Source organism: Trichosurus vulpecula, chromosome 1 (genome assembly GCF_011100635.1).
Source record: "Trichosurus vulpecula isolate mTriVul1 chromosome 1, mTriVul1.pri, whole genome shotgun sequence".
In the NCBI taxonomy this organism is placed as follows: Eukaryota; Metazoa; Chordata; class Mammalia; order Diprotodontia; family Phalangeridae; genus Trichosurus; species Trichosurus vulpecula.
In genome coordinates, this window is record NC_050573.1 from 39,672,592 (window position 1) to 39,686,150 (window position 13,559).

The 13,559-nt window shown below is 51.3% G+C and overlaps 1 protein-coding gene and 2 non-coding genes across 3 annotated transcripts in view; 1 reads left to right on the forward strand and 2 right to left on the reverse strand.

Annotated features, from left to right (window-relative positions):
• Window positions 1-1,736: 1,736 nt before the first annotated feature.
• On the reverse strand, window positions 1,737-1,808 carry TRNAD-GUC. The gene has a single exon. It is a non-coding gene; the product is annotated as a tRNA-Asp (tRNA).
• A 289-nt stretch (window positions 1,809-2,097) lies between these two features.
• On the forward strand, window positions 2,098-2,169 carry TRNAA-UGC. Its single transcript has one exon. It is a non-coding gene; the product is annotated as a tRNA-Ala (tRNA).
• Window positions 2,170-3,370: 1,201 nt separating this feature from the next.
• DHX37 (DEAH-box helicase 37) overlaps window positions 3,371-13,559 on the reverse strand; it is a 42,655-nt gene continuing 32,466 nt past the window's right edge. Inside the window, exons 19-27 of the mRNA XM_036753959.1 lie at window positions 12,086-12,210; window positions 11,847-11,963; window positions 9,982-10,157; window positions 7,650-7,764; window positions 7,173-7,310; window positions 6,901-6,995; window positions 6,733-6,806; window positions 5,544-5,641; window positions 3,371-4,755 (exon numbers count right to left, since the gene is read on the reverse strand). Coding sequence (XP_036609854.1) covers window positions 4,673-4,755; window positions 5,544-5,641; window positions 6,733-6,806; window positions 6,901-6,995; window positions 7,173-7,310; window positions 7,650-7,764; window positions 9,982-10,157; window positions 11,847-11,963; window positions 12,086-12,210 — 1,021 coding nt within the window. The 3' untranslated portion in view covers window positions 3,371-4,672. The remainder of the gene's footprint in view (window positions 4,756-5,543; window positions 5,642-6,732; window positions 6,807-6,900; window positions 6,996-7,172; window positions 7,311-7,649; window positions 7,765-9,981; window positions 10,158-11,846; window positions 11,964-12,085; window positions 12,211-13,559) is intronic.

Below are 13,559 nucleotides of genomic sequence, written 5' to 3' on the forward strand. Positions count from 1 at the left end.
ATGCTTGCTGATCGATCCATCGATTGCGCCAAAGTATATTAGGCACTAAGTATTTGGAAAGGAAAAACAGTCCTGACCTCAAGGAGCTTACGTTCTACTGGTTGGTTAAACCTAGTGCTGAAAACATTTGGAGATGCGAGGTTGGAGTTTCAGGGAGGATAATTAGAGATGGTGAGAGAAATCCAGGAGTCGTCTACAGAGGTTATGGGAGCTAAGGAAATTGGTGAGAAAGATGGCCAAGGATGAAACCTTGAAGAACAGCAAATCAGGTCGACAAGTACTTATTAAGCGCCTACTATGTGCTAGGCACCGTGCTAAGGGCAAAGGACGGTTCCTGCCTTCAAGGAGCTCCCAGTCTAATGGGGAGATAATATGCAGACGACTATGGACAAACACGTTTGATACAGTAGCAACTGGAGATGATTGACGTGAGGAAGACACTGGTACGGAGGGGCCTGAGGCTCGGTCAGAAAGAGCCATTGTCAAGGCAGAGGGGGGAGAAGCAAAGGGGGGAGGTGTCTCGGAAGCGGTCCTGGAGGCTGCTGTCCCCACTGTTAGAATGTATGCTCCTTGAGGGCTGGAACTGGTTTGTCTTTGCACCCCAGGAAGACGTTAATACACTGCTGGGAACAGAGTAGGCACTTAATAAAGACGTGCTGATTGAGTGACCAGGAGACCCGGGTTCCAATTCTGCCTTTGACATTTAGGAGCTGCCCCGAGCCTCAGTTTCCCCATCTGTAAAATGTAATAGCTAATTACAACCCCTAGCATTTAGAGACTGCTTTAAGGTTTGCAAAGCACTTTACATAAGATAACTCATCTGACCCCGATCAAAGTCTGTAATAACACGTCTAATGATAACATCTAGCCCACAGGTCTGCTTTGGGGCTAGCTCGTGTAAGAAGCTTTGGCTAGGAAAGCCCGGTGATAAATATACGATATCTTAGAATATTTTAAATTGCATTTTTGTTATCTTTTGGTTTTTTTATGACTATTTCTGAATATATCTACGCCACCCCCGCCCTCTTAGAGTTTCCTACTCAGCAAGCCAGCCCTGCCTTGCTACAAAAAAGAAAAAGAGAAAATCCCGCAGTGGTTCAGCAAAACCAGCCAGCAGACCTCCTCTGACTTTATATACAGTATTGCAAACCCGCAGTTCCCCACCTCTGGAAAGATGGGAGGCAGGCGGAGTTTTCTCACTGGTTCCCCAGGGCCAAGCTTGGTCGTTGTATTTACAACGACGTCAGGCTGGTTTCAAGTTTCTTTTTCCCCCTTAAGATTGTGGTAGTGGTTTTTTATATTGTTTACCCAGATCTGAACTGTCAGTGACCGTGGGACCGCCGGAAAGGGTCCTTTGAGGTCAAGCCGGTCCGTCCCCCACCTTATTTTACATACCAATAAAATGAGGCTCAAGAGGAAAAGTGACTTGGCCAAGGCTGTGGAATGAATGATTATACACAGTGTATCAATGATCTAATAAATGCGGTGGAGTGTATGAAACTGACCACAATGCATAAGCCTTGTAATGTATTATGCGAAATCTATCACTAACATATAGTCTAATTATTAAAACGTCAACTTCTGAAGCGTCATTTTCGGAGAGGAAAGAAAAAGGAGAAAAAAAGGAAGGCTTACTGTCACCCAAGGTCTTCCAGACTTCTAAAGCTCAGACGGGTCGGGTCTTTTTCTTTATTCCTTTCCCCATCCTTCAGTCCAAAGAAAAACAAGCTTATGGCCTCCCCGTCGGGGAATCGAACCCCGGTCTCCCGCGTGACAGGCGGGGATACTTACCACTATACTAACGAGGAGGGGCCTTACTCGCGTGTTTTCCGGAGCTTCCATGTAGTCACGGTGGTCTCGGCCCTTCCCCGCCCCGGATCTGCGTGTGAGCAGGAAGGAGCTCAGACGTCTTGCCTGGGGCTCGCAATTTACCTCGGCTCTTGCAGCTAGCGCCGGTGGGACCCCTTTACTTCCTCCTACTCCCCATTTGCAAAGATACGCCTTCCTGCCAGCAGGAATCCTCCCAAAATTTGTGCAAGGAAAAAAAAGTGGGGAATCCTACACTATCCTTGGCAGGAACAGGCTTTTCGCGTGCGTGGGGATGTAGCTCAGTGGTAGAGCGCATGCTTTGCATGTATGAGGCCCCGGGTTCAATCCCCGGCATCTCCAAGGTTGCGAGCTGTTTTTTTTCCCCTCTTACATGGTAGCCCTAATAGGGGCAAGGGACTCACTGGACTATTAAGTGTCCTGGTAAAAATCAACGTGGCTACAGCTGAGAAAGGCGGGATCTGCTGCCCTGTGGCTCCCCCTAGCGGCCAGAGACGGCAGGCCACGCTGGGGAAGGTTTGGTCCAACTTGGAGATGCTCTTCTCTCCCTACCTCCCAACCTTGGGCCTGGCACCCGCCAGGAAGCTGTGCATCCATCCCCATGTGGAATCACGAGTCGTGGGGGCCCTCGTCCTCCTGGGACGGTTTAGGATACTGCCACCGAACCTTTTTAGTGGCGCAACTCAATATTGGCAAAAAAAAAAAAAAATTGCTGAGCCCCTGCAATCAATGTGTGTAATTGACTTACTTGTAAATGACACAAGTAGAGGCGATGGAGAATTGGGCCCTGCACCCCACATGGGCTGGGTGCAAGTCCTGCTTCCGAAGCAGATTGTGTGGCCCGCGGCAGGTCCCCTTATGAACATCTGGTGCTCTTTGTAACCCTCTAAATGTTGGGATCACAGATTTTTGGGTGGTCTGTGAACTTTGAAAAAAACATTTTGCCATCTCTCTCTACATACACATGTACACAGTTGTCAAGATGTTACATGAACACAAAGAAACCGATTGTTTGCAATAGTTATCAAACTATTTTCTCTCTGTATTTTATGCCCTTAAAAATGTTATCCCAAGTTGGTCCACGGACTTTGCCAGACTGCCAAAGGGGTCCAGAACACAAACAAGGCTGAGAACCTCTGCTCTAAGGCAGCAAGTTGCCCAGAAGCTGCTGCCCTGAATTGGTCGAGGGAAGTTCCTTTAAATCCCAACTCTAGCCACGTTCTTCTCTATGGCCAATGTCAGAGATGGATGGCACGTTTACGAACAAGCAGATCCGGGCAAGGTGGCCAGGCTAGCTAATACACTGGGGCACAGTAGGGACCCAAAATATTCTTGCCAGGTCCGAATTTACTGCTCTACCCAAAAGGCCAACTCTAGAAGACTAGTTCAATACCTCTCTTTTACAGGCCTAGAGGAGTCCAGTGATTTGCCCCATGTCAGACAGTAAGTGGCAGGGCCAGGGTCTGAACCCAGGCTGGCTCCAAACCCTGAGCTCATGCCCACTGCACCACCTGCTTCCCTGAAACAAGCACAAACACCACGGTCCAGAATATTACATAAATATATTTATTTCAACCAAGTGTCTATTTATATCAGACAGCCCAAGAGAAGGATTCCCTTTCTCAGGAATAACTTAGTTCTTGGCATTCGTTCCTAGCGCCATCATGATTAGGGGTGCGGTACGAGGGAAATGGGAAGACCAGTCCCTCTCCAGGCTCCCCTCCTCTCCAGTGAGTGAAGATTTGGTGGTTGTGGGTGGGATCGAATAAAGAAGCATTTATGGAGGGCCTGTCTGTGCAAGGGACTCGGGAATTCAAGAGAGTGTGAGATGGGTCCCTAGTGCTCAAATAGTTTAGATCTAAGGGAGTGGGAAAGGGGGGAGGAGAGAGGAGAAGAATACTCAGGTCCATGAAGTTAGGAAGGGGCAGAAATACTCATTTTGTTTAAGTCTGGAAATTTTAAAAAATAATTTAAGAAGAAAAGAACTGAGTTTTAGTTCAAGACAGACACCATGCTAGGTCCTGAAGATCTAAGTAGAAAAGTGAGGTAGTCCCAGCCCTCAAGGGGCTTGCAGTCCAGCTGAGGGGTACTAGATGTTCACGGTCTGGTAAATACAGACTATATACAAAATCCACAGTGAAGTGGGGGAGCAACACAGGACAGGATGGGATTAAAAGCTGGGGAATTAGGAAAGGTCTCTGGAAGGCGGTGGCGCTAGAGCCTTGATTAAAGCGAGTGGCTCGGGGAAGGAGGAGAGCATTCTGGGCATTAGGGGGAGAGGGTGGTGATGTCATCGAGAAGGGGAGACAGAAATCAGACAGTATCACTTCTGGGAAGAGCCCAAACATGTCACCAGTCTGGAGACACAGGCTGGGTCAGGCCCAACTGTGAAGGTCTTAGAGCAAAGAAAGGCATCTGTATCTCTTATGGGCAATGTGGGGCCCCAGTGCTTCCTGAGGAGAAGAGTGACCTGCATAGATCCGGGCATTAGAAGATCCCTGTGGCCGACAAGGGAAGAGAGCAGCCACAGGGAGTCCAGCAAGGCAGGAGACGAGGAGGTGAGAAACCAGAGAGGTCTACTGAGCCCAGGCCACGAGGCTGTAATACTACTAAAATGACCAGAAAATCCAGGATTGCTGTGGGCTTTGTCACATAGGGAGGAGAGGGAGCCCGGCTTTGCAGGATTAGATCTGCCTCCTTGGAGCATGACGGGGCCGCACAAGAGGATTCCCGTTCTGTGCCAGGGGGATAGGCTCCATCCGAGTCTTTCAGGAAGAGGCCTGGACTGCCCCCTGGGCCCAGTGCCATGGGAATAGCCAGAAAAGCTGATGGGGGTTCTGGAAGCTCAGGGTCTGCAGGGGGGCCAAAGTTTGGAGACTTCGTTGTGCATGGCCTGGGGGAGCCACTCGCAATACTCAGATAGCAAATCTGAAAGGAGACCAGGGATCAGTGACCTGGGGTCCCTCCGTGTACTCACTGGCCCACCACAGCCCTAGCTGGTTCTCTAGGACAGGTCCCTAGATGTCTGGGGAGGGGACAAGGCATCAGGATTCAGTGCAAAGAGCCCCGGACCTGGGCATCAGGAGCTGGGGGTCTGCACACACCTCTGACACTACTTGTGTGCCCAGGGCATGTCAACCTCAGTTTCCTCACTTGGAAAATGGGGCCCTGACACCTCTTACACAATCGAGCTCACAGGGTGAAGTGCTTTGCAAATGCAGCCATGGATGCTCTCCTGAGGTACCCCGTCCTTCTGTCACAGCCTCGGAGAAGAGCCAGCACTGAAGGAGTGTGTGTGTCACAGTTTGCAAAGCGCTTTCCACAGAGGCTCACATTTGAGCCTCACAACCACCCTGGGAGGTAGGTGCTCTTCTTGTCCTGGTCTGACAGAGGAGGAAACCGAGGCGGAGAGCTGCACACAACTGTCACAGGTGGATTCAAGCCCATACAGCACCTGATCCAGGGATCCAGGGATCTTTCTACTGAATCCTGCTGCCTAAGTGTCTAAGGCAGGATTTGAACTCAGATATTCCTGATGCCAGGTCCGGCACTCTATCCACTGCACCCCTTAGAGACATCCCTTATTCTTTTTAAAGGGAGAAACAAACCAAACCCAGCCTTTGGCTCAGGGGTTGAAGGGCCATGCAGGTGGGAGGTGTGTCCTCCAGCCCAGACCCTGGCTCGGGTGGGACATTCGAGGCTCCTCCAATACTTACACTTGGGCTCCTGCTTCCAGGCCTCTTGTAAAACATCCCGGCAATCTGCTGTCTTTGACACCAGAGCTTTCAGGAGGCTCTCCGTCCTGGGCTGGAGCCTGGAGGTCAAGAGTCCCCCCCAAGCACTAGTCAGTCCAGGAACTGGCCCCAGGCAGAGACTCCGCTCATCCTCACCCCAACAGACCCGAGCCAGCCAGGCAGAGGCTCAGGAGGCCTTCCTCTGGTCAGTCCCTGGGTCAAAAAGGCACCCACCCAGAGGTCGAGGCCCATAGGCCCAAGGAGCTCTGCTCCCAAAGCCCAGCAGAGAAGGCAAATAATAGAGAAGTTGCCCCTCAGGCCTCTGGCAAGCTGAGACGGATGCTCCCCACCCCCACCTGAAGGGAAAAGGGAGGGAAAGGTGCTGGGTCATTCGTTAGCCCCCATGTTGTACTGTATGGGGGAAGGGCACTGCAGGACAGCGAGGTGGTGCAGTGGGTAGAGTACTGGACCTGGAGTCAGGAGGACCCGAGTCAAATTCACCCTCAATTATTAGCTGTGTGACCTTGGGCAAGTCATTTAACTCAGATGACCTCAGAAAACAAAAGGGGAGGACACTGGACTTGAGGCCAGAAACCTGAGTTCAAATCCTGATTCTGTTAGTTTATTACCTATGCCTGTGTGCGTATCTGCACAGTATTTTCCCCAAGTCTGGCCTGGCTGACCACAGGGCCCACAAAGGGGTTCAGCTAACAGAGCACATTTGCATAGGGCTTTACAAATATAAAAATGACCATGGGAGGTAGGTGCTCGTCACCACCATTTTATAGATAAGGAAACTTAGGTAAATCGAGGTTAAGTGGCTTGCTTGAGATCACACTGCTAGTAAGAGGTGTGATTCGAACTCCGGACTGCCTGACTCCAGGCCCAAAGCTCTATTCACTACACAACACTTGGCGCAGGTTCTGGTATTTCCACATCCCCGGGTCAAGACTAAGCAAGGTACGAGGGGGTCATGGACAGGCTTGAGGCAGGGAGGGAGGGAAGGAGATCAAGGGAGAAAAAGGAGCAAAGAACAATGGAAGAGAAAACACCAAGAACGAGGATGCCCAGGCTAGGGCACAGATACGACACCCCTGCCTGACCGAAGAGGCCGGCCCTTTCTCCTGAGCCCCACCCTCCTCCAACGCCAGGCTCCACAAACGCCACTCACTTGGCCCAAGTCTTGAGCATTGTGCTGGGGCTGGACAATAAGCAGCTTCTATGGCGGGCGAGTTTTTTAAAGACCTGAATGGGGGAGGAAGGAGGGGTTTGCTCTCTCTCTCCTGTTGTCAGCCTGGGGCCCCTTCCCCCACCTTCCAAGGAAAAGGGGGCCATTTACCTCTCCTTCCAGAAAAAACTTAGCAAAGTACTTGTAGCGCTCGAGTCCCTCAGGGTAGTCCACCTGTACAGCGGGGAGCGGCCAGCCCACGCGATCTGTAAGGCGGAGGCACACACCTCCGTTAGCAGGCCCCCATGCCTGGCAGGAGAGCATGGGGGGCCCAGGTGGCAAGCGTCCCACTGTGAGCCATCATGCAGATAACTCCAGGACTCCTAGTGAGGCAGAGTCATGGGAGATACAAGGGACCACCCTCTTCATTCCCCAACACTCACAGAAGGTGCTGGCCCGGTGACACACGACCCGACCAGTCTCGGAGCAGTAGGACGGGGGAGGGTCCTCGAGGGGCTTTTCAAAGTGGCAGTAGGAGGGCACCAGGACTGGGATCCACGCGGCTTCAACTGCGGAGACCCCTGGAGGAGGACACAGGAGGTATAAACACCGTCTGGCTGCTGGCATCCCATGAAGGCAGACCAGGAGGACAGTGACAGGCTCTGCCGTTGTCCCCTGTCGTGGAACATTTGAGCACCAGTAGGACAGGGACACTGGACACGGACTAGGCTCAGAGACCTGGGACCTCAGGGCCCATCCAAGCCAAGGCCAGCAGAAAAGGGAAGCCTCAGGCAGGAGCCAGCAGGGCTCAGTGCTGGGAGGTTGCCCAGCCTGAGGTCAGAGGGCCCAGCCTGGCACTGCCTCCCTGCCTTCCCCCACCCCCTGCCAAGCCAATCCCCGGCAGGGCCCCAGCCCCGTACCTCTCATGTACATCTTGGTGGTTTCCACGATCTCCTGATAGACCACAAACTCAGGGAGCTCTTTGAAAAGGACTGAGCTGGGGTGGATGAAGACAGGATCGTCAAGCAGAGGGGTCTACAGAGAGGCAGTACAAGAAATCATCAATTAGACACTCAACCTCTAAGGTCCCAGGCTGGGAGGTTGGAGGAGCCTTAAAGGTAACTGAGTCCAGTCCCCTCATTTTATAGATGAGGAAACAGGTCTAGGGGAAGGAAGTGACTCGGTCAAGAACCCAAAGAGGGCGAATGGGAAAAGCAGCATTTGAACCCGGGTCCTCTCGCCCCAGATTCAGGACACACCCATCATTCCACCACCCCAAGCTGCTTCCCAGAGAATCCCAGCTCAGTGCTGGATAGCTGAGTGACCCTGGACAAAACCCTTAGTGACTCTGAGCTTGTGGGCATGCACCCGGGCGATCTGGGACCCAGGCAGCATCTCCCTGCCTCCCCCTGGGGGGCAGGGCACCTCCTCCAGGGAGAGCACAGGCACCATCCTTTGCTTCCTATAAATGTGCCCTTTTGTCTCCAGCAGGTCTGGGGATGACAGTGCCTCAACACAGGAAGGAGGGACCCAGTGTGGCCAGGCCAGATCTGGGCCCTGTGCTGCAGTGGCAAGAGCACGCTGGCCTGGGAGTCAGGGCACCTGAGGCCAGATCCTGCCTTGGACCTCACTGCTCATGTGACTAGGGCATTCCACCTAAGCTCTGCAGCTCTCAGCTTCCTCCTCTGTACGATGGAGAAGGTGAATTGGACAACCATGAGGTCTCTGTTAGCTCTAAATACCATAATCTGGGGAAAATGGAGAATGTTCCTAGATTGGAGGTTTCCCACCAATATCGGAGCGTGGGACGCACAAGGTCTGTGCCCTTTATGCCAACACATTTACCACAATCAGGATGCTAACGAGCAGAATGAAAACCCTGAAATGAGCCGACGGACGTGCCCATAAAGGAGGGGCTGAAAGAGGAAGGAGAGGGGAACAAGCATAAAGGGCCTACTGTGTGGCAGGCACTGTGTTACGAGCTTTACAAGTATCTCACCTAACCCTAACAACAACCCCGCGAGGTTACTGCTGCTATTATCCACATTCTAAAAATAAGGAAATGGGGCCAGGCAGGTGCCAGGAAGTGTCTGAGGCTGGATTTGAACTCAGGCCCTCTGTTCCATCCCCTGGACATCTAGCAAACAAGCATACAAAAACAGGGAACACACACACCCATTCATTGCTAGTGGCTCTTTTGGGAGAGCAATCCGGTGGTCTTTAGTAAAAGTGACAAAAATAATATTCCACGGTGGGAAATATGTCCTGAAAGTCCCACCACAACCAAAAAGAGCTCTCTGTTCCAAGATCCTCACGGCAGCCTTCCGTCTGGTTACCAGTAACTGGAGACAACTTACGACACCTGACAGCAGCAGGATGGTTAAATAAATGATGGCTGCATTACTTATAATGACCTAGTTTGGGAAAAAATGCACGTGCCCACCATTTTTTTTTTCCAAAAGTGGGGGCCTTTGGGTACGTAGTATTGATATGCTGTTGGATGCTCTTTATGTGTGGGCTGGTGGCTGAACTGATTTTTTAAATTTCTTTTTAATTGAATTTTAATATTTTTTCAATCATTGAAAATCTAATTTCTCTCCCTACCCCCGACTGAGAAAGAACATTTATAGTCAAGCAAAACACAGGCGCACAGGGGCCCCTTGTGGGACGAGCACCCCGAGCTCAGCACCTCTCTGCTAGGCCAAGGGCGGGGCCTTTTCCGAGGGGTCTCCTGGAATCGTGACTGGTCACCATCTTTCCCATACGCCGTTACTGCCATTTATATTCTATTCTTTGTTACAAGGCTCAATGGGGAGGGAAGGGGAGAAGGCGCTGTTCAGAAATGAAGGTGAGATGAGGACATTAGTGGGACGGAATACCATGACCACGATGCCATGAGGACGGACGAGTCTGAGCAGACCCAGAAGACCTTAGGAAACAAGCACAGAACCGTGAGAATGGAGGCCACGCTCACTGTAATGGCAGGAGGGAAAGACAATGAGGACAAACGATCTGAGGGGGCCTTGGAGAGAAGGGGCAGACACGGCTCTGCGGCTTCATGAGATGAAATTAACTGACAGGTGTAAACAGCAGCCGAGGTTCATTGGCCGCATTAATGTTTTTAATGAAACAATCGATTAATTTTAAAAGATTGATAGAAAAAATAAAGAAGCAACCAGGGGGCCCCTCTCTGCCTCAGACAGTCACCAGGGGGAGACAACAGGAAGCCACAGCCTTGGGGGCGGCACCTACCTTGTAGCCGTTCTTCCACTTCTCATCAAGGAGCTCCTCGCTCTGGATACGCCTGGCGACGTGGTCGCCCAGCCCGGCCAGCACCATCTGCCTCAGGAAATTCACCTGGTCGTTGTTCGGGGGCTCCATTTTGGGGTCCACAAAGAGGCCTGAGGCGTGCTCACTGATGGAGGTCACTGGAGAGAATGGGCCAAGATAAGGAGGGAAAAACCCCTGAGGCTGGGGAAATGAGGAGCCGGGGCTCCAGCCCTGAGCCTCTCAGGGCCTTGGGTTCCAGATCTGAAAAGGGGCACATGCCACCTGCCCAGCCTTCCACCAGACTACAGGATGTGGACTTTGGTCTGGATGACCTGTGTGATGCACATGGCCTCAGACACTCCCTGGGCAAGTCAATGCAACTGTCTGCCTCAGTTTCCTCAACTGTAAAACAGGGATCATATGACCCAGCAATACCACTACTAGGTCTGTATCCCAGAGATCATATGAACGGGAAAAGGCCCCACATGTACAATATTTACAGCAGCTCTTTATGCGGTGGCAAAGAACTGGAAATGGAGGGGATGTCCATCAATTGGGGAATGGCTGAACAAGCTGTGGTACATGGATGTAATGGAATACCATTGTGCATCAAGACATGACGAGCAGGAGGACTTCCGGAAAACCTGGAAAGACTTCTATGAACTGATGCTGGGAGAGGGGAGCAGAACCAGGAGAACATCATACACTGTAACAGCCACAGTGTGCGAGGACTGATTTTGATAGGCTTAGCCCTTCTCAGCAATGCAAGGACCTAAAACTTTCCCAAAGGACTCATGATGGAAAATGCCATCCACATCCAGGGAGAGAACTATGGAGTCGGAATGCAGCACGAAGCAGACTATTTTCTTTTCATTTTCTTTCTTTTTCATGGTTTCTCCAATTCGTTATAATTCTTCCAAGTAACACGACTAATGTGAAAATGTATTTAATAGGAATGTCTGTTTAGAGCCCATCTCAGATCACAGGTTGCCTTGGGGAGGGAGGGGGAAAAATTTTAAACTTATGGAAGTGAATGGTGAAAACTAAAAATAAAGAAATTAACAAATTGGTAACAAAAAATACAAAAACAGAGATCATTTAATAGCACCAGCCTCCCAGGATCAGACGAGAGAAAGAGCGGCAAACATTTGGCACAAGGCCTGCACGCAGTGAGCGGTAGATAGACATTAGCTAGCAGTGTAGTAAGTGTCTGAGGCCCCATGTGAACTCAGCTCTTCCTGACTCCAGGCCCAGCAATCCTTGCACTTGTCCCCTAGCTAGGACACCACTGATACAGGGAAGTCCCAGCGAGAAGACTCCTCTGAGAGTCACTGTCTTAGCCAGTAACTGGCCCAGGGTGACAGAGCCAACACACAGCAGAGGCAGAATTCGTACCCAGGTCTTGCCAACTCCCAGGCTGGCCCTGTCCACTACACCTTGGCTATGTCTACTGCAGTCTTCCCTGTCCTTTTCTCGGTAAGGAAAGTGAGGTTCTAAGCTCTCTCAGGGTCACCCAGCCAGCGAGGGCCAGAGGTTGGAGGGTTGTGATCCAACCTTCCTTCTCTAGGGGGTAACCATCGATGAGCCCTGAGCCTCTCTGTACCTCAGTTTCCCCATCTGTACCTCTGGAAGCCTCTGCGGGCTCCTCTTCTGCTCTCCTTATAACCTCAGGCTCCAGGACCTCAGGGACCAAAGTAAGCCCAACTCCTCGAAAAGGCAGGGGCAGCAGAGTCACGTGGAGGAAGGTGGACAGGAAGGGGAGATGGCTCAGAAAGAGGCTGGGCAGGGGGACACCGAAGGCCTCCCTGCCCTTCCTAAGGCACCCTACAGGTCAGAGTGGGAGGTACCTGCTGTGGTCAGCTGCCCCCGAAGCCGCCGCACCTCCATCATGGCCTTGTACCGCAGTCCATTGGCTTCACAGAATCGGGGTGTGCAGCCCGAGTACTCACAGGCCCCCACTGCACCTACAGGACAAGGAGGAGCACGACTGGGGCCATACCCAGGCCGGGCCTCACCCACCCATCTCACCCACATGCACAAGGAGTGCCCATCTGGACCAGCCCAGGAGGGTGAGGGGCACACGTACCCAGCAGCACCATCATGTCACCCAGCTTCAGCGAGGCTCCCTGGCCGGCCCACAGTCTCTGCATCTGAGTCAGACGTGCCTTCTTCCCCTTCAGCTGCACCTGTTCCTGCTCGCTGGCAGCCGGTCTGTGAGTGCACAGGCACAAGCATCAGTAAACAAGCTACCTCCTGGGCAGGGCAAGAGCAAACACGGAGAAGGCACTGGGCTGACTGTGCCCTCCACCCCTCCAGAAGTGTCAGGGGCTCCCCATCGCCCCAAGGAGGAAAGGCAGACTCCTCTTGTTGGCACTGAAAGCCCTTAGCTATTTGGCTCTAAACGCTCCCTTACACAGGCACTGGGTGCTCATGCCAGACTGGCCCCTTTACAATCCCGTTCTGTGCACAGGCTGTCTGCCCCCCATACCCAGAATGCCATCCCCTATCATGGTACCACTAGAAACTCCCAGCCCCCTTCGAGGCTCTGCTCTGGGGCTGCCTCCCTTCTGAAAGAGGCCATTTCCTCTCCCCTCCCTACCCCACCTATGCCCCACCCCCACTATATGCACATACATGCATCTCTATACACATATCTACCTGCATGTGTGTTTACATATGTTGCTGTATGTGTGTACATATGTATGTGTGTGAGCTTCCTTTCCATGTACATATATGTGGGCATATACACATCTACACGCAAATAGGCTCACACAGAAATGTTTCCAAAGCACCTTATTTCTCTGTGACCATACTGTAAGCTGAGGTAACCGGCAGCTCTGGGAGCTGGGCCAAGGACTCTTCATCGTTCCCACAGTGCCTGGAAGGCACACAGTAGGTGCTTTTAAAAGGCTTGCTGATATCAGATATTAAACGGTACTATAAAGCAGCAGTCATCAGAACTACTTGGTACTGGCTAAGAAACAGAGCGGTGGATCAGTGGACTAGGCTAGGTACACAAGGCGCAGTAGTCGATAAACCCACAGAATCCAGCTTCTTGGATAAGAACTCACTATTTCACAAAACCTCCTGAGAAAACTGGAAAGTAGTATGGCAGAAACTGGGCATAGACCAACATCTTACACCATATACCAAAATAAAGTCAAAATGGGTTCATGGTTTAGATATAAAGGCTGATACTATAAGCAATCTAGGAGAGAAGGGAAAACCTGTCAGACTCATGGAGAAGGGAAGAGTTTATGACCCAACAAGAGATAGAGAGCATTACAAAATGCAAAATGGATAATTTTGATTACATTAAATTGAAAGGTCTTTGTACAAATGAAGCCAACGCAACAAAGATTAGGAGGGAAGCAGAAAACTGGGAAAGAATTTTTACAACCACTCTCTCTGGCAAAGGCCTCATCTCTAAAATATACAGGGAATTGATTCAAATTTATAAGAATACAAGTCATTCCCTAATCGATAAATGGTCAAAGGATATGAACAGGCAGTTTTCAGAGAAAGAAATTAAGGATATCTATAGTCATATGAAAAAATGC